We start from the raw sequence: 25,641 nt of genomic DNA, 5'->3' as shown, positions 1-25,641 counted from the left end.
AATGGCACAGAAAAAAGGAGTGGGAACAACCAATATAGGAAAAATTGTAAAGAACATTGTTCTTTGAATCAATGTAAGAATTTTTGAAAACTGATATTAATAGGAAATCTTTATCATCATTAATGCCATATCATTATTTTAAAAGTCTGGCTTTAAAGCAATTTAAGGCAACATGCATATTTCCTAAACATCAAGAAACAGAAAAATAGTTTTGCTAAAACTATTTACAGGCTGTGAGCGCTTTTCTAAAGTGTAGATTGAGGAGTGTGTGTGTACATTTTCTTCTTACTAAATCATCTATAATCAAGCATTTACTACTGACAGTCATAACTGAAATTTGTACAGTGCTTTTTTTTTTCTTTTTAGATCAATGCTTACAAGGCAGTTTCACATTCATTATAAATCCTGTACAGTACATTGGCGTAGGCTAATAAATTTTCTTATTCTCTGTTCTTAGGGTGAATCAGCACCTGCCAAACTTTTGAGACAGCTCACGGCTTAGAGGAAGCCTCATCTAAATAAAGGCCGGCTAAAGTGACATTGCAGGGATTTAATCCTTCTCTGGCAGCCCGTGTGACCAGAAGGCTGATTTGCAAGTTTCCACTCTCCTAGGGTCCAGATCACTGGGTCTCAGGGGCCCTGAGGCTGGCCAGCAGGAGAAGTGCAAAATGAAGGAGGTCAGAAGGGAACGCCAGCAGCAGGGACCCGGGGGCCTCCACGGGGCTCTTATACACCACAATGAAAGATTCTCCGGCCATCAAAGGAAATAGCAAACTGGAGGCTTTGTCTTGGGACGCAGCCACCTTCCACAGAGCATCAGACTGCATGGTGGGCCAGAAAGTTCCTGGAGCCTGAGCCGGAGAGTGGTTATGGTAACTGGATGTGCGGGCCTATACAGTGAGAGCTGGAAAGTGCCACGTGAGGGAAGGTGGGAAATGTCTTGAGTGAGGTGGGTGGCTCCTGGCCTGGCTGGGCAGACTCTGCTGGCCCGTGTGCCTCTGCCCCCCTCAGACCAAGAAGGGGTCTGCTCATCAAGGAACCTACCCCGATCTGCAGGCCAGCTGTCACAGACACGGGGCTCTGGCAGGCCCTAACTCCCATCTCCCATCCCCCGGGCCCTTGGCACTGCTCCCCGAGCCTGCCTTCGTTTGGTGCCCTTGGCCGAGACGGAGATGTGAGCCTGGGGTGGACGATGACTGCAGTGTACGTGAATGGAGGCGGCCTGGTAACCCCCCACTATGCCAGGTGGGAGCGGCGGGATAGCGTGGAAAGTGGCTGTCAGACGGAGTGCAGCAAGGAGGATGAGGAGGGGCAGCCCCGCCAGCTGACACCCTTCGAGAAGCTGACCCAGGACATGTCCCAAGATGAGAAGGTGGTGAGAGAGATCACGCTGGGGAAACGTATTGGCTTCTACAGAATCCGAGGGGAAATTGGAAGTGGGAACTTTTCCCAAGTCAAGCTCGGGATTCACTCCCTAACTAAAGGTAGGATCTGACCTTCCTGGATTGTCTCCTGTGGTATCAGGACCTAGTGTGGGGACAGGGTTAGGAGGCCAGAGCCAGGGAAGCAGGTGAAGCGACATTCCGGTGGCCCTGCTGGGCGCAAGCCCTGTGCCACACGCCTTCCACTGTTACCTCAGTTGGTTTTCACAGTAATGGTGTGAGGTCAGGATTTGTATTTCCATTTGGAGATATGGAAACTAAGATCCAAAGAAGTCAAATGTGGTTTTTGGCAGTTCAATCTCAGAGGATTTTGACTCTAAAACCTCTCCCACCGTACCGTGTGGATGAGCTCACTCAACGTTGAGGGGACTGTGTCCAGTCAGGCCATGGAGAAGTGGGGTGGGGTAGGGCTTGGTTCCCAGGCAACTCATATTCCAAGTCCTTATTTATCACTTCTGTTTGTGTTTGTGTGTCAATGCAAATGGCACAGGAGGCCTCCCAGGTCACCACTGCCAGTAGCTAGCAGGGTTCAGTCTCCCCTCCTCACCTGAGGCTGCTACTTCTGTTATCTCTGGGGGAAAGGCTTTTGATCTCAGGACCTTCTCTGCTTCAGTCTACTCTGTTCTCGTTGTTGCTTGGCTCCTTGCCGTCTAGCAAAGACCCATGTTTCCTTGGATCCAGACACTCGGGACCCCAGACCAGCAGTGCCCACGACTCTGGCTTCAAGGAAGAACTCTACAGAGAGCCCAGCAGCCCTTTGTTGGCCCAGCCCAGTGTGGACTCTCCCCCATGCCACGTGTAACTTAGCCGAAGCCTAGGGATTATCATAAGGGAGTTGTAAGGCAGGAAAATAACATTTGTGACTTGATATAATTTACCAACTTCCTAAAGCCCATGGACTCTATCCTGTTCCTGAGAGTACTGTACTGACATCTTCTCACCATAGGCCCAGCCTGCTACCCTATCTCCAGTGTCACTCTTCTCTCATATTAGAGTTGACTCTTATTTTCTTCTCTGCTCCAACCTTCAATTTCATCTCTATGTTTGGCCCCTATATAAAAGTCACCCCCGCCCCCCAACACATATACACACATGTGCACACATGCATAGTCCCAAGTCACTGGAGCTCCAAGTCTCCTGCCGTCTTGCTCAGAGCCCAAGCATCTGGGTTCACATCCTCACATCTCGGCTACTCACCTTGCCTCCCTGGGTAAATGACAGTACTTCAGCAGACAGTGACAGTGCTGACTTTATCCACAAAAGTAGGTCTAGTGCTGTAACTCGAATCTAATTGGGACATGTGTTGCTTTTCAGTGGTCTGGAGCAAGAATGAGAGACAAAGGGGACACAGGGAGACGAGGGGCCAGAAACTGGGAGAGAAGACATGATTAGGAAGGGGAGAAGAGAAGTTGGGTAAAGGCAAAACAGGGGAGGAACTCAGAAAGGAGAGCATGTCCAGCGCATCAGAAAGGCCACGGGGCAAAGGCTGAGCAAAGGCTACCAGATGTGGCCAACTTGGAGCTTTTTCCTGGGTGTGAGTTCAGGTGTTAGATTCCAGTGGTGAGGAAGCAGCGTGGGGCAGTGGAAAGAACAGGGATTCAGAATCAGATGAATTTGTTTCAGGTCCTGGTTCAGTCCCTTCCTAGGCACTTACTCTTTGGTCCCTAGTTGCCACAGCCATAAAATAGAGATAATGATTCTTACCTTAGAATTGTTGGGAAAATTAGAAAAAACATATACAAAGTATATGGCACATAGTAGCCACTCAATAAAGGGTAGCTATCATTGGTGCAACTCGATTTTTTTACTTAAATAAACTTACTTCAGAAGGAAATGTAATGTTATTTAAATAATGAAAAACCAACGTCACTTGCTATGAATAGAAGGTAATGGCAAAAACAGATATGATGCAAACAAATTTAAAAGATTTATTTTTTATTTATGTATTTGCCCAGCTTTATTGAGACATAATTGGCATATAACATTGGGTAGGTTTAAAATATGCACCACAGTGATTTTATTATGTCTGTATATATTGAAAAATGATTACCTCAGTAAGGTTATTTAAAACATCTGTCACCGGGGTGCCTGGGTGGCTCAGTCGGTTGAGCGGCCGACTTTGGCTCAGGTCATGATCTCGCGGTCCGTGGGTCCGAGCCCCGCGTCAGGCTCTGTGCTGACTGCTCAGAGCCTGGAACCTGTTTCGGATTCTGTGTCTCCCTCTCTCTCTGACCCTCCCCCGTTCATGCTCTGTCTCTCTCTGTCTCAGAAATAAATAAACGTTAAAAAAAAAATTAAAAAAAAAATAAAACATCTGTCACCTCACGTAGTTAGGATTTTTTGTGTATGGTGAGAACTTTTAAAATTTAGTCTCTTAGGAACTTCCACAAAGTTTTGAAGGAAAACCGCCAAGTAACAAAAAAGTAAAACATTCCAAAAACCGATCTGAGACTTTCTCTTTGCCTTAATTAGGAGAATTCAAGAATAACTGAAGCAGGAATAGTGTTTTTATGCTGTGCATCAGTGCCATTTAAGGCGGTTTCCACGCACAAAAATCATTTTGCGCCCCGTGAGTGTTACCGGCTCCACTTTGGGAAACACGGACCTCATCTAGCCCTCCCGCGTGTCCCAGAAGTGACACGGGTTCTTCCTGCAGCCTGCTTTCTGCCGGCCCTTCTCCCCGTTCAGACGGTGCCTAAGAGAGAGCCGTGTCATTAAGTAGCAGAAGGGCATGGAGTGAATATTGTGGAAAGACACTGGCTTTGGAATCAGTGAGACCTGGGTGGGATTATTATCCTTTTTACTTCTGTGTGACCCAGAACAAGTTACTTTATCATTCTGTGCAATTTTTTTAATGTTTACCTATTTATTTTGAGGGGGCAGGGAGCACAAGCCGGGGAGAGGCAGAGAGAGAGGGAGAGAGAGAATCCCAAGCAGGCTTCTCACTGTCAGTGCAGAGCCCGATGTGGGGCTCAGTCTCACAAACCGTGAGATCATGACCTGAACCCAAGTCGTGTGGGACACTTAACTGACCGAGCCACCCCGGCACGCCTGCGCCTCAATTTCTTCACGAGTAAAATTTAAAAATCTAACACACTGAATATCTACCGTGTGCCTAGACAGAGCCACACTAACCATTCATCAAATGCTATTATTAGTCTGATTTTTCGAAAAAGTCTCTGTTCTTTAGGCCTGCTGAGTCACACATAGCTGGGTTCGTGGAACAGAAGCCTACTCAGATGAGCTCGTGTGTACGAGGGCAATTCTGTGGGCCCACAGCAGGGGAGCAGAGCCGGGTCTCAAGATATCACACTCTCCATCTCTTCTTTCTCTGGGGCTCGCGGTTGCTCATTTCTGCGTCCCTTGATGAAAGTCTTGCCTCTCTATACTTCCTTCTGCAGAGTGGCTTTCTCTGCGTGATTATCGGAAGACGCACGGCCGCGAATGGTTGTTGCCAGTTCCACGTCTACACGATGTCCCAGCTTTATTACCCATCTCCACACCACCAGTTCCATTCTATGACAGCTCGAATTTTGAGGAGAGAGAATGTGACTGCTCGCCCGCCAACCGATGACAGGCCGCCACTGAGTTCAAGGGCACGCCTGCATCGGGTCAGCGGCAGCCTCTAGGGCCACAGGTCCCACGGCTCTCTCAGCAGAGCCTGAGGTCCAAAGTAGTGTCTCTGAGAGGGGAGAGTAGAGAGCACAGCAAATCAACGGACACATCCGCCGTAGAGCCGATAAGCAGCTAAGCACAGAAATCAGCGCAAGCCCTTAGCAAGCAAGCGTCTAAGTCTGCAGACAGGCTGTTAAGTAAGGAGGGCAGAAGAAGATGCATGACAGCAACGACTGGCATTTACATGGTGACTTCCTGCTCAAGTGCCGAAGGCTTCTCGTCTGTTGTATTACAAAATTAACTGAATTCTAGTTCCTTGAGTTTCAGAGAACACGGCATTTTTCTGCTGTGCAAGTTGGGTGCCTCAGTGGCCTCACTGACATGCTCTCCTCAGTGCTGACCCACCACAGAGTAGCCCTGTTGTCAAAGGTTCAGTGTCACCCTCTGGCTATGGGACATATGTGCAAAAGAGGGGGATGGAGGCCAAAAGCACAGGGGGTGGAAAAATCAGTTCAACAAGCAAGTTTGAACAACAGAAACCGTAATGGCAGGTAATTGAGCGACAGAAAAGGAAATCCTGGGCCTCACTGGTAGGCCCATCCTGTAACGGGCTCGTCCTGGCTCCGCGCCCCGCCTCTCTTGGGTTCTGCCTTCAGTGGGCCCCCGGTCAGGAAGGAGCAGGAAGGTGAGCATAAAGGGAGCTGAGAGGTTGGGCGGGGGAGCAGGGGGAGCCCCCAGATGCAACGACAGGGAAGGCTCAGGAAAGAGGAGGGTGGTTCAGGTCCTGGGAAGTGGAGTCTCAGGGACCCGAAGAACTGGCCTGAGGAAAGGAGGAGGGACATTTGGCCACCCTGAGCTGACTGGAAAGGAAAGAGAGAAGTGACGTTCCTTCCAAATCTTTACCTCTGAGAGAGGAAGGAGATTTACCAGCAATTGGCTTAGAAAGGTTCGCTGGGAATTTCAAACAGCTGTCCCATTGCCCAGCCACATCAGATTGTACAATGTGGACAGTGATTGTGTAAGTATGGTCCCCATCAAAGCCAGCTGGCTTGGAATTGTCATCAGGCTTTCTAGGCAATGGGGACAGCCTGGACAAGACAATGGAGGAGATTCCCAGGAAAGCAGAGAGTTTCAGTGCCGGGGGAGGGCGGGGGGTGGGGCAGCTCCTAGGACAGTCGTTTTCAAAGGGCACCAGCTGTTTTGGATCTCTAGAAGGAAGGCTCCAGTGGAGGCCCCTGTTGGCTGGAGTTTATTTTTATAGCTAACAGCTTAGATTCCCTTGGGCCTTGCAAGCTGATAGGGCAGAGCTATGAGTCCCCTTTTAAGCTGATTAGAAATTTCTCAAAAGAGATGATGCACTCAGCCTCTGAATATTTTATGTTCCATCTGTTGTCACAAACAAAAGTAAATGAGGCCACGGGTGCCTGTCCCTTTCTCTGTTGCTGCCCTTCCTGACCTCTTCTTCCCTGGTCTTCCTGTGTATTACTCTAGTCTCATGTTTCTAGAACCCTTTCTTCTTTTCTCTCAATTTACTTATTCATCAGTTTATTCATGCCCCCTCACCTTCCTTTTTAAAAATATAATAAACACTCCCGTACCGATATTTTGTTCTGGGCCTTACAGAGTCGAGTACAATGTGGTGGTAGCCTATTAGGAACTCACAGTAGGTACTGGAGATGGGATATGACTGGAAGGTGTGGCCGCAGAGTAAGGTAAATGGGTGTGTTCAGCTGTGCTCAAGGGGAGCAGGAAAGGGTCATTGACCGGGACAGGCTTGCAGTAGGCCTAGAGGTTTATGAAGCACATGGAGGTATGAGCTAGTGAGGGGAGTATTTGGAAATTTAAAAGGAATTCGGCAAGGGGGATGCAGAAGGTGACACAGGCAGGGACTAGATCATGGAGAGTCTTCCTGTGCATTTGGGTTTTGTCATTTAGGTATTGGGGAGCCACCGAAGAGCTTTAAGCAAGCAATTAATACAAAGTGATTAATATGATCAACTTTCAGTGAGGAAAGCAAATTGAAGTTGGGGCATGACAAGAGTCAGGGAAGTCAGAAAAAGTATTAGTCTAATAGTCCAGATGAATGATGATGTCCATCTCAACTAAAGAAGTGACAGGAAGGATGGAGAGAAGGAGATGCATTTGAGAAATATTTCAGAATATTGGAAAACCCTGTGGTCAGTTGCATGGGTGACAGCAGGAAGGGAGAAGAGGTATTGAAAGTGATGCCCAGGGTCCCATTTATTTAGCAACTCAGAAGTGGGTAGTGACTATAGAAAAAGAAGCAGACTTGAGAGGGAAGATTTGGAAGCACTGATTTGGGGGAACATGAAGGTCATGGAGTCTAACGGCCACCCTGGAGCCTGAGGGAAAGTAGGAACGGGAAATAAAGATTTGGGGCTTAACACATCCAGGGGGTAGCGAAAATCTTGGGTGTTCTGGTTACAGGCTCCTTGGTGTCATTGTATCATTTTGATCCTTAGAATTTCCCCACATGGGTTATAAATAGTAAACATTCAACTAAACATTCAACGAATATTTGGTAACTTAAGTTAGTATAAAATGCCTCATGAGAACCCAGTGGGGGCAGGGAAGAGATTTTAGAGGGAGCAAGGCATGGCAGTACTCTCTGGTAAGTCCTCTCTGTTGTCACCTCCTGGCGGACAGGACTGGGGACTAACTCAGTCTAGAGTAAAGCTTCATAGAGAAGGGTCATGGATTTTAAAGAAATGATACCTCCTCTTGAACACATTCATTAAAACAGCAATTAAAGCTTGTTTTCTTATTTTAAAAACGGTTTAAAGCGGCTTTGGTGAATCCATCCTAAATAGGTCCAATATTGGAAATACTGTAACCAAAAAATGCTCATTGTGGGTGTTATTTATCATGCAAAGGACTAGAAATCCCTTATGTGATCCAATGATATAAGAATTGCCAGGTAAATGAGAGCATATACACTGGATAGAAGGTTACACAGCCATTAAAAATCAGGATTAATGAAGAGTCTACAGTAACGTGGAAGGTGCACAGAACAGAACAGTCAATGAAAAAGCAAAGTGCCAAACTGAGTTTACTCTGTGACGATATTCCTCACCCTGGGTTCTTGTGAGGTTAGATCAGAGCCTTCATTCCACAAATATTTGTTCAGCACCTGCTGTGTAACAGGTGCTCTTCTAGGGACTGGGAATACAGCAGGGAACAAAATAGACACCAGTATGTGCTATGAAGCTTACGTTCTACTGGGGAGAGACAGACAAAAATAAGTCAGGAAAATATTTATTATGTTACATAGTGGTGAGTGATAAGAAGGAAATCAAGCAAAGGGGATAGGGAACAGAGAAGGTCACATTTTAGATACGTTGGCAGGGACAGCCTTCCTGAGGGGGTGATCCCTGACCTGAAAGAAGGTCACCGCCCACAGATGTGGGGGAGAAGTGGTCATGCGGAGGGGGTAGCAAGCCTAAGGAGGGGGTGTGACTGTAGTACTCCAGGAATGGCCAGAGAGATGAGGCCATGGGACAGCAGTGACCAGATCATGTGGGGTCATTATGTCATAGGAAGGACTCTGGCTTTTCCTCTGAGTGAAACTGGAGCCAAGCATGGACGTGACACGATCTGGCTTATGCTTTAATAGGATCGCCCTGGCTGCTCTGTTGAAAATAGACTGCGAGGGGTCAAAGGCAGAAAAGGAGAGATCAGGTAGGTGTCTGTGCCAGTTATCCAGGCAAGAGATTAGTGGTGGCTTGGAGCAGGAAGTTAGCAGTGGAATGCTGAGAAGCGGCTGGATTCTGGCTGTATCTAGTAGGGATCTGCTGACAGATTCAAAGTGGGGTGTAAGAGAAGAGTCAAATCCTCAAAGGTTTTGGTCCTGACAAGTGTAAGAATAGAGTTTCCGTTTACTGAAACTGGGGAGACTGTAGGAGGAGCACGTCTGGGGGTGGGGGGAGGAGACCCAGAGTACGGAACATGTTGTGTCGTACGTACTTTTACACATCCATTACGCATACGTGTCGGGGCCTCACCCACGTCTCCAGGCACCTTACCACCTCGGTGCATGCAAGCCTAACCTTCACATGCCAGTCTCGCTATCTCTCTGCCTCTGGACTTTCTCTGGGTTCTGGAGCCTGCTCTTCCCGCAGGCATGGGAGGCCAGAAGGAGAGGGGAATTTACATCCCCCAGGAGTGGCCAAAAACCAGTTACTGGCAGTAGTTGATCCATAAATACGCCAGCTCTTCTTGTGATATCAAGGCACAGTAACTCAGCAGGATGACCGATAACTTGCTTAGTAACACATCATTTACTGGCCGTCTTTCCTTTCCCATCTCGGTTTTTCATTCTTCTATCTGTATTTCCTGGGGTTATCTCCTTCGTAAACTACTTGCACCTGCATCCCTGCCTCGGACTCTGCTTCAGGCAGAATCCAAACTAAGACAACTAAGTGGAGAGGTCATGCAGGCAGACATGCTTCTGCATCTGGAATCACCAAGGAAATGGTTGTAGGGAGGGAGTCCAAGGACTGTGCCTCCAGGTAGCCAACACTCAGAGGCTACCGAGATGAAAAGGACACAGCAAAAGAGGCTCAGAAGTAGAAGAGGCAGGAGAAAAGACACATACCATGTGCATTCACTAATATGTGGAATCTAAAAAAAAAAACCAACAGACTCTTAAATATAGAGAATAAACTGGTGATTACCGGAGGCAAGGAGGGTGGGGGGAGGATGGGTGAAATAGACAAAGGGGACTAAGAGGCACAACCTTCCAGTTATAAAATAAATAAGTCACGGAGATGGAAAGCACAGCACAGGCGATATAGTCAATAATAGTGCAATAACATTGCATGGTGATGGGTGGGGAGTACTTACCGAGGTGAGCGTTATGTGCAGAACTTGAATCACTATATGGTACACCAGAAACTAATATACCATCGTATGTCAGCTATGCTTCAATAAGAAAAAAAAAAAAAAAAAACCACAAGAAAGAGGGAAGAGAAATGCCATAGAAACCAAGTGATAAAGGTGTTTCAAGGAGAAGGGATAAAGCCTAAGAAATAACAATTGGTCTTAGCAAATTGGGGGTCATTGCTGACCCCGAGAGGCCTCCAAAGTAAGGTGCACATTCCCTAGGGGATGCCCAAGATGATCACTGGATAAGGGAAGGCAATATTAGAATTTCCGGGGGCACCTGGGTGGCTCAGTCAGTTCAGCGGCTCACTCTTAATTTTGGCTCAGGTCATGGCCTCTCAGTTCGTGGGTTCAGGCTCCACACTGGGCTCTGTGTTGACAGCTCGGAGTCTGCTTGGGATTCTCTCTCTCCCTCTCTCTCTCTCTGCCCTTCCCCCGTGCTCTCTCTCTCTCTCTCTCTCAAAACAAATAAATAAACTTGGAAAAAGAATTTCCATTTATATTTATTTGTCACGATATCTTTTGAATTTCCATGATTATATATACATTTAAAATGTGTATATTAGTACACGTATATTATATATATATACATATATACATATATATGTGTGTATGTATATATGTGTGTATATATATATATATATATATATATATACACAGAGAGGGCCACATTTATTTGAGATAAGTTGGCAGAGACAGCCTTCCTGAGGGGGTGATCACTGATCTGAAAGAAATAAGGTTGCTGCCCACAGATGTGGGGGGGAAGCGGTCATGCAGAGAGGGTAGCAAGCCTAAGGAGGGAGTGTAGTACTGTAGTTCCTGTAGTAGTCCAGGAACGGCCAGAGGAATGAGGCCAGGGGACAGCAGCCACCAGATCATGTGGGGTCATTATGTCATAGGAAGGACTCTGGCTTTTCCTCTGAGTGAAACCGGAGTAGTGCTCAAAAATATTTCATGGGTAAAGAAAGCCAATCAAAAGTTGTGTGGACCAATACCCCAAGGTATCAGGGCCTTTCCTGCTTCAAGATCTTCTTTCCTATACATCCCTACCACTAGAACCTTCCCTCATTGCCTCTCCACTACATTCTTCTGGCTGACACTTAGTCAGATTCCAGGGAAAGCACAGCCTCTTGCTTTTCACCCACATCACCTCCCTCACCTTTACCCTGCAAGCCTGCTGTGCCTAGCATCTTCCACCTGCCTCTCCAGATCCACTCTCCACTCCCCATTCTGCTCTCTGCCCCAGACTGTGTTATGTCTCTGTAGTTCTCTGGGTTCCAGTCGGCTTTGGTCTCTTGCAGGGGATCAAAGGAACGAGAGGGAGGGCCTGATACCTATTCTCCCAGCCCCTGGCTCTGTGTCTGTAAAGACGATCTTAGATCCTCTCGTGGCAAATTTTTTACACCACACTCTGTGTTCTGATATCGATTTTCTCCCCTTTTCCCTTTGGTCCTCGAGATATATTCTGCCTGGTTCACTTTAGGTTTAAAAATGTGAATTAGTTGCTGTCACTTAGCGATTGGAACGTTTGCATAAAAATTCAGAGGTCTGGCTTCTCTTGAAAAAAATCAGCTGTGACAACACCGAGTCTCCGTGGCAAACAAGTGTCTGGAGTTGAGTTTGCACCAGGGCATGTCCTCCTCAGGACACCGTGGTCCCCACTGTTCCCGGTTGCTTTATGCAAGCTCGCCACCCTATCACCACCCTGGCCTCTCGAGATATTCAAGTCTGCAAGTCCTAGTTTAAGGAATGTGTTGCCCACTACATGGGACCTGTGTCAGACTCCTGACCAGATTTGGAGAAAGGGGAGGGTTACTCAAGTGTGTCCAGTCTCTCTCCCTCCTGCCAGCACCGGGAGAGTCCTCTCTCTGGGATCTCCCAACCCGCCAACCTGCTCCCAGGCCTATTCTTCTATCCGTTTCCCTCAGTGCAGCCCGAGTACTCATTCAGACACGGAAGTCAGATTATCACTCTCCCGAGAACCGTGGACTGTCTTCCCGCTGTCCCACAGGCAAAGCCTAGGTTTCTTAAGGCAGCCTCCAAAGCCCCAGATTTTCTGATCCTGCGTACCCCACTGGGCTCCCTTCATTCTCTGTGTCCAGCACAGTGGGCTCCCGCTCGAGTCCTCGAGCACACATCGTGTCCCTCTGTCCCTCGCCCGGGCCTGGCACACATGTGATCCCACAGCCACGTGCCTGGCCTCCCTCCTCACCTCTCGGTCACGCTCAAATGTCCTTTCCCAGGGAGGCCTTTCCATGCTCCACCCGCACCCCTTCCTCACACGTGCTGCACTTGTAATATGGGCTTTTTAAAAGTCTCTGTCCCTTGCTGAGCTGCAGGGACAGTGTCTTCCTCACTGCCTGGCACGTTGTGTCCGTGCTCACGGAACCCTTGTTGAAAGAGTGGATTTGGACACCTCGCTCTCCTTGGAAGAGCAGTTTCTTTCACTTAGTGACAATCCAGGATACTGGAGCCTTTTTCATGTTTTCTATGATCATACATTTATGTTAGGAGACATGGCAATAATCTGATTCAACACCAAGTAGAGGAAACAGGTGGACAGGAGTGAGGCCCGGGGGGATCCAGGGCACAGAGTTTAAGAAAGGCCTCCCTTGGGGCTCCTGGGTGGCTCAGTTGGTTGAGCGTCCGGCTTCGGCTCAGGTCATGATCTCGCAGTTTGTGAGTTCGAGCCCCGCGTCAGGCTCTGTGCTGACAGCTCAGAGCCTGGAGCCTGCTTAGGGTTCTGTGTCTCCCCCTCTTTCTGCCCCTCCCCTGCTCATGCTCTGTGTCTGTCTCTCAATAATAAATAAACTTTAAAAAAATAATAATAATAAAAAAGAAAGGCCTCCCTCTCGCAGCTCCTCTCCTGCCTTATTCTGGTCCAGGCTCTGGGAGGGCAGCCTTTGCCAAGAGCCACTCAAATATAAAATAAAATAAAAAAATGGGGCACCTGGGTGGCTCAGTCAGTTAAACGTCCAACTCCTGACTTCGGCTCAGGTCATGATCTCATGGTTCATGGGAATGTGTCGGGCTCTGTGCTGTCAATGCAGAGCCTGCTTGGGATTCTCTCTCTCCCTCTCCCTCTGCCCCTCCCTTGCTTGCTCTCTCTCTTAAAATAAATAAACTTTAAGAAATAAAAGAAAAACAAAAAATAAAATAAGACTCGAATTGTGCTCAAAGGAGGTTTGTGACAGCAGCCTGACCTCACCGCGACCTGATTCTTGGGTGCCCGCAACGTGGGTGACCACGTGCCTCTGCCTGCCACGCAGCAAAGAGGATATGCACCCTAACAGGAGTCCGGGTCAGGTTCAGGGTCAGGATCAGGGAAGAGCAGCGGTGGGGGCTCTTCTGCAGCCGATCTGTCAGGTTAAAGGATGGGGCTCATCATTCCAGCTGTTAAAATAGCAGCTCTACCTAACAGGCTACCCAAAACCAAGAGTTTCTGCTTCTGGTAAGCAGGTGGAGTGAATCTTACTCCTAAGGACGGAACAGTAGAAAAGACATGACGGGGAGGCAGAAGGCCCAGACGGCTGGTAGTGGCAGTGCATCCCTGGGGCCGATGGCCCACTGAGGTGACACAAAACCCCAAGGGTTCTGCTCCGTTGTGACTCGCCTCCTTCTTCCCTAGTGTTGCCTCCTCTAGAGCAAGCATGACCTCAGAGACCAGAGAACCCTGCCCCTTTCCATTCCAGAAGCCCCGAGGACCTACTTTAATATATAAACAACACTCCTATTTTTAACTAGCGGCATCTATTTTTGTGCCCACAGCCACTGTGCCCAAGTTCTTCAAAGCAGTTGTGGGTCTTCAGGGGCCCTGCAATCCTGTTTTCCCATTTACTTGCCTGGAAACTTCTTTCTTCCTAATACAAAATGTGGTCCAATTCGAACCAAAAAAAAAAAAAAAAAAAGAATTGTTTTACTTTGGAGTAGATTCACCGTGTTCAAACAGTAACCATTTTTATTATGCAATATATGTTAATTGTCTGATTAATTGTAGGAAAATTAGAGAATACAGATAAGTTAAAAAAAAAATTAACGGAAAACCACCCGCGATCCCCCTATTAATAAAATAAGTATTCTAAACTTTTTGGTGAATAACTTGCCAGACTTTTTTCTATGCAAATGTGTATTTGTATTTTTTTCTCACTTGTTCTGTATTGAACATCACTTCATGTCAATTAATAAAAATCAGCATCATTAATTTGACAGCTGCATGGTGTACCATTATAGAGATGGATGGACCACACTTCATTTTAGCCGTCTCTCTTGCTGGGTGCTGTTCCCAATGTCACCAAAGTCTTCTGACATAGGGTGTCTTGTGCCCATGTCAGATTATTTCTTTAAGGTTAATCAACCAAAGCAAAATGGCTGGCTTAAAACATGCAGCCATGCTTAAGGCTCTCAATACATAACAGTAAACTGCAGTCCAGAGCCATCATACCAGCGAACCCTCCCGCCAGCCACACGTCACCCTGCCGGTCAGTCTCGTGCACCCCCTGACCTCTGCACAGACCTCTGTGTGGCCCGTACTCTTACATTATGTGCTTTGTGCTGCCAAAGTCAGATAAAACGTAGCCACGTGGGAAGAGGGAGGAGGGGGAGACAGACAAGGAATCAGCATCTATAGGCCGGTGTGCTGAGATTATCGTACAGAGAATACACGGAATTGACGTCCTGGGACTGGTTCTGAGGCTAGCCTTGAAGGGTAATCAGGAGTTACCTGAGTACAGAACAGGGAAGCAGTGACGAGCCAAGCAGAGGAAATGATCCAGATGGAGGAAAGGTCCCAGGCATGGATGTTCAGTCCCTTTTCAGGGAACAACAAACAGTTGTGTAACGTTGTGCGTGGGGCTGCGGGGACTGTGGACAGGAACGATGCAGGATGAGGCAGAAGAGGTGGGTTGGGTCTGATGAGGAGGAGCTTTCTGGGCTAAGCAAAGAAGCTTACACTTTACCCAGACAACTAGATAAAGATCATCAAACTGAAACTTCCTTGGAAGACAGGAGTCTTGGAAGTCCGGAAGTCCTAGAAGACAGGAAAACACACAAAAGCTGTGTGTGGAAAACTCACACCGATCCCAAATGAGCACTGTTGTGAGCTCAAGGAACTCCCATCTGTCTGTCATCACCACTGACGAGCTCCAGGAGCCTGGGAACAGCCATTTAACCTCTGTGTCCAGTAAAACAAAGGGGCCCATGTGGGTTCCTCACACTTCTAACTATCTATGTACCTGTGAACATGGGCACATCGTCTCTCTCTCTCTTTTTTTTTTTTTTCCCCAGAAAAGGTGGCCATTAAGATCCTGGACAAGACCAAGCTGGACCAGAAAACCCAAAGGCTACTGTCCCGTGAAATTTCCAGCATGGAAAAACTGCACCATCCCAATATCATCCGTCTGTATGAAGTGGTGGAGACCCTATCCAAGCTCCACTTGGTGATGGAATATGCAGGGGGTGGGGAACTCTTTGGGAAAATCAGCACTGAAGGGAAACTCTCAGAGCCAGAAAGCAAGCTCATCTTCTCCCAGATTGTGTCTGCTGTGAAGCACATGGTGAGTGGGTGTGAGGGATGGAGTCTTGCCCCCACGCGGCCCACAGTGGGAGCGTGGGCTCCAGTTGGCCACTCTCCAAGCGTCCCCGGAGGCTTCGGTCCTGCAAAAGGCAGACAGTAGTCCCTTCTGTGAGAGTCTAGACGAGATTACACTCTTTGCCCCCATCTCGTCACTGCCAGACAGCTGGCTCCACGCTGCTTCGGGGCCCTGTCTCCCTGCCTCTGTGTCTCTCTGCCCTCTTACCACGTCTCACATTCCAAATCCTCTCCACCCTTCATGATTCTGCTCAGTTTTGTCTCTCTCTGGAATTTTCTTCAATGTCACGTCAGCTCATACAGACCCTTCTTGCCTTTGGTGAATTCCTCCAGCTCTTGCTGCCTCTGTGCTCAGCAGATTAACATTTATTATGTCATTCTTACTTTAGTCCTCTGATCATTTCTTTAGGTAAATGTGGACTCCTAAAACACACACACACACACACACACACACACACACCCCTAGTTCCTCCCAGAACTGGTTCTGCTGTGCCCTCTCCACTGTTGGCTGTTTTGCCCCCACACACTGAGGAGCCTGACACGTGGGCCTGACCACCATCTTTACGGCTCCATTAGTGCAGAAGTCTGGGCTGTCCTCTTTACCTAGTACAGTCTCAGTACAGTTGGCAGGAAAGACACTCGTCTGGGGTCTACGTGAGGTGAGAGGCTATTTCTAGTTCGTTCTTCTGACTGGATGCTGTGGAGGCAAGACTGTCATCAAGTGACCTCCTGGACAAATTACTAAGGGAAATTAGTGACCCAGGGACCTGAGATAGGCATTGGGAGGGAGAAGAGAAGGAAAAAGAAGTGAGTGAGAGAGAAAAGCCCAACCGTAATGGGGGTGGGTGCTTCAGATCTTCAGTTCCACCAGGTGTCATTTAAGTGGCCCCATGCTGTGGTGAACTGTCCCAGGGCCAGGCAGTAAGCCAGACCCACATTGAGCAATGGAACAGATGGGCAAAGAGTCTTCCACATCCTACTTGGAAAAGAAATTGGGTGGGAGAGCAGAGGGAACTCAGACTGAGGCCTCTGAAGCTCCGTGCCCTGACATTTCTCCCATCTGTCCAGTGGTGAGTCATGGACACAGATCCAGATTCCACTGAGTGTGTCCACTCTGGGCCGGGACCTTGCTGAGCACTGCAGATACAGTACCACTGGCCACCCTCACAACAATCTCATGAGGTGGCTCCCGGTATCTCATTTTACAAAGAAGGGAAACACTCATATTACACTGCTGGGATCATTGAACCTAAAATTAACCCAGCCATCAGGCCCCAAAGCCCAGATTCTTACCCCAGGAAGCCCAGCAAAGTCACATTAAACCATCCCAAGAGCCCTCGGGACTAAGTAGGTCAGGGGTCTTCAAGGTTGTCTGTATGGATCCAGAATGTGAGAGTGGGGGTGGGGTACATGCTCGCCACCCACAGTGGGACTTGCTAAAACTTGCTGAATATAGCCTCTTTCCTTCTACTGAATTCTGGAGAGGAGCCCCCACAAAGGAGCAGGGTTGAAAAGTTGGGGAGGGCTCTAAGTCTTGTTGGTGTTGGCTCTAGTCAAGAGTTGCTCAGCCAGAAAAACTCATTCATGGCCTCAAACATGAAGGATTACCATTTCGTTGTGTTTTGGATCATGTAGTTTCAAAAGATCTAAGTTTCATTTCTGGCACTGATTCCTGAGTCACAAGTGTCAGACAGACTCCAACCATTGCCCCACGGAAGAAAAGAACCTTTGGTCTGTTTGGGGGATGTGTGGGTGTCGCGTTGGCTAAAGGGCATGGCCGGGCGGCCCTCGAGGCTTGCAATCTGAGTTAGGTTGACATCCGCTGAACTGGTTGTTACTCCGTCATCTATCACTTCACTGTTTCAGAGCAACTGACACATTTGCTTCTGTTAGTATTATTCCTTGAAAATGATAGCTTTTCCCTGTGTCTTCTTCCACAGCACGAGAACCAAATTATTCATAGAGACCTGAAAGCAGAAAACGTGTTTTATACCAGTAATACTTGTGTGAAGGTGGGTGATTTTGGATTCAGCACAGTAAGTAAAAAAGGCGACATGCTCAACACTTTCTGCGGGTCGCCTCCCTACGCGGCGCCCGAGCTTTTCCGAGACGAGCATTATGTCGGCATTTATGTGGACATCTGGGCCTTGGGGGTGCTTCTGTACTTCATGGTGACCGGCACCATGCCGTTTCGGGCAGAGACCGTGGCCAAGCTGAAGAAGAGCATCCTGGAGGGCACATACAGCGTGCCTCCGCACGTGTCCGAGCCCTGCCTCCGCCTCATCCGGGGCGTCCTTCAGCCCGTACCCACCGACAGGCACGGCATCGATTCCATCATGAGCAATGAGTGGATGCAAGGGGTGCTGTACCCCACCCCTCTGGAGCCTTTCCAACTGGATCCCAAACATTTGTCTGAAACCAGCACCCTCAAGGAAGAAGAAAACGAGGTCAAAAGCACTTTAGAACACTTGGGTATTACAGAAGAGCACATTCGAAACAACCAAGGGAGAGATGCCCGAAGCTCCATTACAGGGGTCTATCGGATCATTTTACATAGAGTCCAAAGAAAAAAGGCTTTGGAAAGTGTCCCGATAATGATACTACCAGACCCGAAAGAAAGGGACCTGAAGAAAGGGTCCCGTGTCTATAGAGGCATAAGACACACATCTAAGTTTTGTTCAATTTTATAAATTGCGTTAACTGCTGATAATTAACCAAGAGCATTGTTGCTGCTTTTAAATTTTTTCATGGACAACTTGGGTGGAGACATTTTTGTAATTTTTAAATAAATTTAAATTTAAGATCTGCATTTTCCCCCCAGAAAAGCCTAGATTTGCTTTCTTGTTCTTCAACTCTAGCGTTCATTCATTTATTTAATCAAGAAATATTTCTGCCAGGAACTGTTTAAGGTGCCGAGGAAAGAGCGAAGAATGACACAGTCCCGGCCCCTCCCCTCCTGTTCAGGATAGTCTAGTGCCGAACAAAGGCAGCGACAAAGACATTTTTTACAGAAAAATGTCAGATAGTGATAGATGCTTTAAAGAGAATGCAAATAGGGTGATGTGATATTAGAGGTTTGCTACCTTGGATGGGACCGTTAGGAGAGGATACTTGGAGTAGATAGTCTGAGATCTGAATAGGAAGCAGCAGTGACCCTTGGAAAGCAGGCCAAGAGCATTCCAGGCAGCTAGGGGTTCAAGACTGGGTTCCTCCCAAACAAAGCCTAGGACAGAGGCTCCATGTAGAATAGTTTCTTTGGGAAATGATCCTGGAGAGGAGAGAGGGGCAGGGGAGAGAAACAGGAAAAGCCAACACACATTGGCCAGAGCTATGGGTGGTCGGCACTCAGTCCTGCAGGACGCTCTGAGGAGCCTTATGGAACACATCTCAGGTGTCTGCCTAGGGCACAAATGGAGAAACATTTACCCATCACCTCCTGTTCACCACTAGTCAAGAGTGGTCCCATGGTGTCACCTGCCCTGCATCCCCAGAATTTGCTGTGTGTAAGTACCTCTGGAGCATGCTTTGGAAGAACATTTGCAGATTATGATGTGTGAGTGCCAGATGAGTTCCTGGTGCTTCCCATGCCATAGTGTCAGAGAAGCCCCGGAGGTGGCCAGGGTCAGGTGACAAGATACGATCAAGTAGGACCTGCATAAGGTTGTTCAAACTTGTATGGAAACAGTCACAGCCTCAGTGGCTGGAGGGAGAAGCGTGGCTGGAAGGATCCGATGGGCACATAGCTGCTACCTGGCACACACACCACCCCAGGCTCTGCCCCGACCCACCCTCTGTTAAATCCAAGTCACTGCTGGCACTCCGTGCAGGAGGATTAGTAGGACAAGTTACAACAGTTGTTCTCAGGTCCGGTGCATCAGAATCTCTTGGAGGCTTTGTTAAAACAGACCGTGAGAACCCACCCCCAGAGTTTTGATTCAGCACATCTGGAGCGGGGCCCAAGAACCTGCGTTTCTAATAAGTTCCTAGGTGATGCCGATGCCATTAGGGACCACGCTTTGAAGACTATGGAGCCACAGTCACTACCGCAGCTGGTCCCGAGGCTAGGATTGGATTCATCCCTCCCTCCTCTGTCACCCATTCTAAAGGTCCCTCACCTTTGGCCAGCATTTCAGCTGGCCTAGATTGGTCTAGTATGGTGTAAATCTTTATCATCAAAGATTTGAGCCTCTAGGGGTGCCTGGATGGCTAAGTTGGTGGAGGATGTGACTCTCGATCTTGGTGTTGTGAGTTTGAGCCCTACATTTAGTGTAAAGATTCTACAAAATCTTAAAAAAAAAAAAAGAAAAAAAAAGGATTTGAGCCTTGAGTTGCCTTGCCCTTGTCAGGCCGTGGTTCCTGCAATTGCCTGTTCACTGGTATCATGAGGCCCCAAAGTTAGGCTCCAGTGAACTTCCTGGGTTCCAGACATTCTCCTCTTTATCCCCTTATGATGATCAGAGTGAATAATCTCCACGAGTATGATAGCTCCTCTCTTTGCTTGTCAACTGGCACAGTGACCTCAAAGTGACCATGCGATAGTCATGGATTCCAGTTCACTGGACCTTTACTGGGTCCCCTGGTGAAAGCATCCCCCTGCCCCTGGGAACCCAAACCTCTAATCTAGCTGAACCTGGGTTGTAGGAAAGAGAAGTACAAATTCTGCAAGTGGGTCACTCTCACATCACTGATGTGAGAGAAGGCTATCCTACTTTTACCTGTTGATTCCCAGGCCTATAGTTTTTTGTTGTTGTTTTTTTTATAAAGATTTTCTTAAGTAATCTCTACCCCCAATGTGGGGCTTGAACTTACAACCCTGAGATCAAGAGTCCCATGCTCCACTGACCAAGCCAGCCAGGCACCCCACCAGGCCGGTGTATTTTAACAACAGGGGACACATATCCATCAGCCATGGTTAAAGTGCTTGTACCCAGTCCTGGAGACTGTCAGGATCCAACCTCAACCCTGCAGGATACTGTCCTATAGAGCCAGTGCCTTGGCTGAACCACTACATTGTCCTATTTATGCTGGCTGTTTCAGGTGTTGAGGTTTATAGTGAGATGAGTAGATCCCATGGTCAAGTGCCCATTGCCTTTGCCACGAAAGTCTTTGAGGAAATGCCATGAGAGATACCATGAAAACGGATCAGATATTCTCTGTGTCATAGCATGATTGTGTTAGAGGGTACGCTGCGGGCAGGAAAGGCAAACCTGTATCCTGAGTAGATGTCAATTCCAGTAAGGTCGCTGCTGTGCCATCTGCTTTTATGACTCCATGGATCTGATAGTGACCCAGTGCATGAGGAGATGGCTCCGTTTGCTTTGTCTCTTTGCGTCCCATAATCAGGTGCTTAGTCTCTACTAGGGCCCCGTAACACACCAGGAGCCCAAGCAGTTCTCTTTTGCAGAAAGTGTGGTGTCACTCCAGGACCCTACAGGGCTGTGCTGTAGCCGTCCACTGGGATTGCCGGACCCCCCACAGTATCCCTCACCGTCATGTAATACAGCCAGGGTGGCAATGCAGTTTGCTGCAAAGCCTGAAACTGGATCGTGTGTGTGTGTGTGTGTGTGTGTGTGAGAGAGAGAGAGAGAGAGAGAGATCTACTGGAAACGGGCAGCCATGACAGAACTGGAAGAATGTACTAAACATAATGTACTTCCAAAACCCAGAGAGTCCTACTAAACCCTGTGCCTCTGCCTCAGCACTAAGGGGTAAAAGATACAACAAATTGTCCTTTACCTTAGAAGGAATGTGTAGGCCTGCCCCAGGTCATTGGGCCTCTGAATACTTGGTCAATATAACAGGCCCCTGATTCTTCAGGGCGTTTATCACCCACGCTCTGGCACACATAAGTCTCACTAGGGCATCTGAGTTCTTGCCACTTTCTGATGCTAAACCCACCTAGGACGCTGTCACAATACAGTGGGCTAGGGTGATATTCCGCACTGTCAGGATAAAGTCCTTCAGACGATATTGTGACCTGGAGCCGGAGATTGACAATTGCCTGGAGCAAATGAGACCAGCTGCCCGTCCTGTGCATTGTTTTGATCCTCCTTTCTGATGCAAATTGAAAGGAAAGCATTTTCCAAAGTAACAGCTGCCTATCAGTGCCAGAAGCTGCCAGTGAAGATCCTGTGTGGGGGTGACAACAGAGAACAGCCATCATCCTTTCTTATCTGCCTGCTCTCTTCTTAGAAGTCTGATGGATAAGTTAAAGGAGGTTTTGATGGAGCCCATTACCTTTGTGACTTTAAATTTTTTTAGTAGTGAAGCTGAGTTTGGATGGTAATACTGATGGCTGCATTTCCTCGTGTGCTTGTTCGTGATTTACGAACATGGCCTGGGAGAGGGTACAGCCCTGGAGGTTTCCACGTGGCTCTTCCTCCACAGGTCAGTGGTCTAAAAGTATCGATCCCAAGTAGATAGTTGGAGACTGGGGAAGGAACCCCAAGGTGGGACCCACTGTGAGACAGACTTTGGCCAGAACTCCACTTATCACCTGGTTTCTAAAGACGCCCATCCACACTTAGGGTCATAATAGTGTTTAGGATTTCCTGGTATCCAGTTCAGTTTGGACTTTTTAGCCAACAGTCCTTAAAAATTCTGGGCACGTATACCGTATATACTTGTGCCAGCAGGCTTTTCCTCAAGACCTGGCCTCCCAGTCACTGTGCACTGGGTCTATAACTTAGCTCTGGGACCATGATTTTCTCGTGACAGGCTATATCAGCCTCTCCTCACCAGCTTGCCTCTTTTTCTTTCCTTTCTTTTTCTTTTTCTTTTTTTTTTTTGTTATACAAGTCAGGTAACACTCTAGCCAGCTGTCACTCAGAACTCTGAACTATTAGCCTTTGTCACAAAACAAAGGCTCCTTGATTTTCCCTCCAGCCAACTGTCCATTCTATTATGTCCACCTCACCTCTGACATTTAAGTGATAATACATGGCCTCTGTCATTCTGGAATCCCATCATCCCCGCTGATCATAGCACGCCTGGTTCCGTGGCAGCATTTCCCACTGCCAAGGCCTGCTGGCAGTGTGTAGCCATCACTGACCTTTACATAAGTGCTGGTACACCCCTCCCAGAACATTCTTTATTGCCTCAAGTGAAGGTAACGTCCTCCTGGGGAATGTACGTAGGTGGTTCTTCAGTCTCACTTAATGAAACCTTTCTAATATTCGTACCTCCCAGAACTTTCTTACCTTTTCCTTAACACTGTGACATCTCTGCCTCATTTACTGCAGGCCACAATCATGTCCAAACCTCTATAGCCATCCCGGCTGCATGTTAGGACCAGTTTATGGTGTCCTCTCCAAGTCATGGGTAAATGCTCCCAGGATGATTAGCTCTCCCTTATCCCACCTGCTATTCTTCCTCGACCTCCACCCCTGGCCCAATGTCTTCAAGATCCACTCGAACACATTTTGCCCTGGTTCCTGATAATACATATTAGCTTGATTCTGCAATTCCTCCTGTGCCCAAGCTACTTCTTCCCACACAGACGCTGTATTTCTATCCTCAGTCTGTGTGGCAGCTGTTGAGGCCTGACCTGGTTCTGGGTTTGGAGAATAATAAGGGCATTGGAAGATGGTCTCGAGGAGGTCATGCCTCAGCTTGCAGGCATCTGCCTCACCAGAGACATTGGCAGGGGCTCCAGGCAAGGGAGAACAGCTGCTTCTGCCAGTCCTGTGCAAGCAGAATCTTGTTCTCAGCATTTTCAGGTTCATCTACACTGTGGTTACTAACTCAGGCCCCAGTATCCCAATCTCTTCTTACCAAGGCTTGGACTTTGATAAAGAATTGTCAAATTCCTTGTCCACATTCCTTGGTTTGTGGCCCCGGTCCTCCATCTGCAAAGTCAGCGATGTTACATCTCTCTGACCATCTTTCTATAACTCACATCTCCCTCTGATCACAGCCCAGAAAAGTTCTCTGCTTTTAAGGGCCTGCATGGTTAGCGTGGGCCTATCCAGACCACCTAGCATAATCTCCCCAGCTCAAGGTCCTTAATGACATTTGCTTCTGCCAAGTAAGGTAAACATATTCACAAGTTCTAGAGATGTTCATCTTTGGGGATGCGGGGGGAATCATATGCCTACTACAAACAGCAATGGGGTGATTGCCATGACTGGTGAGTAAACCAGCCCTCAACTCCTACCCTGAGGGTCTGCATTATAGGGCTATTCTGGGTATCAATCGTCTTAGCCTGGATTCTAAAAAAAAAAAAAAAAAAAAAAAAGAGAGAGAGAGAGAAAAGAAAAAAAAAGCCCGAGACAAAAGCTTACATGCAACTCACATATTTGGGAAATGACCCAGGACACAGGAGATGCACAGGAGTAAAACCGAATAGAGGAAAGCCACATAAGGATGCACTGCAAATTGGCCACGGGCCAACTGGTGGTTGATTCTGTAGGATCTTCTGAGGAAACTTCTGGAACGTTTCTCAGAACTGTCTGCCCAAGGGAGAAAAGGAGGAAACATCCGCCAGCCAGGTCCATCATTGGTCAAGGGTGGCCGTGGGAACTTAACTCCTCTGCACTTGCAGCCTGTTGAAATTGTGAGTGCCACGTGAGTTCTGCGGGGACCCCACATCACAGTGAGGCTGAAGCGAAAGGTCTATAGCGGGAATCCAAAGGGAGATGTTATCACATTCTCCGGGGTCCTGGGCAAAGACCGAAGACAGTTGCCACCCTTGTGGCTGGAGTTGAAGGCAAGGCAGAGAGCATCTGAAATGTGTCGAAGGGTTCTGATGCATAGACCAAAGGCTTTAAGGCCTGAAGAATAAACCTGGCACATTTTGAGGAAGGGAGAAGACAGGGTAGATGGAAACATTGTAAATCTTGGTGAGTGTGGTACTGAGTTGAAGTAGGCAGAGAACAGATCCTCTAGGAGTTTGCAAGCCTGAATAAGGAATTTGATAGAGTGAAATGTAAGCACATTTGCAGTAAGCACATATGCAGTCTAGGCAGCCTTCAGGGAGGAAGCAACTCTTGCCCTAAAGATCGAGAGTTTTGCTAAGGTGGGTTGGAGGTGCTTGCTTAATAGCATCTGAAAGACATGGAGGCACAGGGATGCTTTTGTAAAATCACTCTAACAAAACTTTAATTTTTCCTTTTTTTTTAAATTTTTTTTAACGTTTATTCATTTTTTGAGAGACAGAGCATGAGTGGGGGAGGGGCAGAGAGAGAGGTAGACACAGAATCCGAAGCAGGCTCCAGGCTCTGAACTGACAGCACAGAGCCCGACGCGGGGCTCGAACTCACAAACCGTGAGATCATGACCTGAGCTAGTCAGACCCTTAACCGACTGAGCCCCCCAGGCGCCCCTCATTTCTTTTTTTTTTTTTTTTTACTATAGAGGCTTGCACAATGATGAAACATGGGCAAAGAAAAGATGAATTCCTTTTTACTTCTAAACATTTAAAATAAAAATGCATTATTGTTATTATAAGCCAGAACTCTGATGATCTATAAACTTCTTGAGGATTGCTATTCATAATCTTCAGCACCAAATTACTACCATTATAATAATTTGGGGGAGGGGAATCACAGGACGACTGTTTTCTTTGACCACCAATTTGGAAAAACACAAGGAACCTAGGACTTAATTAAAAGTAGTTGCTGGAAAGTTTAAAGAAAAGTGTTCGTTTTGATGTCAAGATTACCTCACTTGAAATGATTTCAAGCCCTGTTACATTCATTCCTTGCTCTGTTGACATCTTTAGTGTTTCTTTCAGGACATTTCAAACAGGAGGTAAGGGAAGAAGCGTTTCAACTGAATCACAGGAGGATCAAAAGTAGCTGTTTGCATCCGTCTGAGTTTGATCTACTGCTAATCTTAAACTTACTCACTAGTGTTCATAAAAACAAAAACCCAGAAGGTTAAGAAATTATCACTAAGTATTGAATGTAGACATGACACGATGATATGAGCTGATTGGGATTAGCAAATAATCTGGATTAATTCCTAATTCATACAATCCTAAGAGTTGATACGGCTCCTAGAGATGATCTGGTCCAGTATTACTGCCAATGTGAAAATTCTCTCTATAAAACCCCTGGGAGCACCAGCACCACGTGACTCTTACGTTGGAGGCTC

At 47.5% G+C, this 25,641-nt stretch overlaps 1 protein-coding gene across 1 annotated transcript; it reads left to right on the top strand.

Moving 5' to 3' along the window:
• The first annotated feature begins 443 nt into the window (after positions 1–443).
• NIM1K (NIM1 serine/threonine protein kinase) lies at positions 444–18,379 on the top strand. Its single transcript, XM_049648115.1, has 3 exons — positions 444–1,484; positions 15,243–15,511; positions 17,487–18,379. The coding sequence occupies exons 1-3, from the start codon at positions 1,193–1,195 to the stop codon at positions 18,234–18,236; spliced, it is 1,311 nt and encodes a 436-aa protein (XP_049504072.1). The 5' UTR covers positions 444–1,192; the 3' UTR covers positions 18,237–18,379.
• The last annotated feature ends 7,262 nt before the right edge of the window (positions 18,380–25,641 follow it).

Source organism: Panthera uncia (genome assembly GCF_023721935.1).
Source record: "Panthera uncia isolate 11264 chromosome A1 unlocalized genomic scaffold, Puncia_PCG_1.0 HiC_scaffold_17, whole genome shotgun sequence".
In the NCBI taxonomy this organism is placed as follows: Eukaryota; Metazoa; Chordata; class Mammalia; order Carnivora; family Felidae; genus Panthera; species Panthera uncia.
The sequence above is the reverse complement of the archived record's forward strand: the minus strand, read 5'-3'. Positions and strand labels throughout refer to the sequence as shown.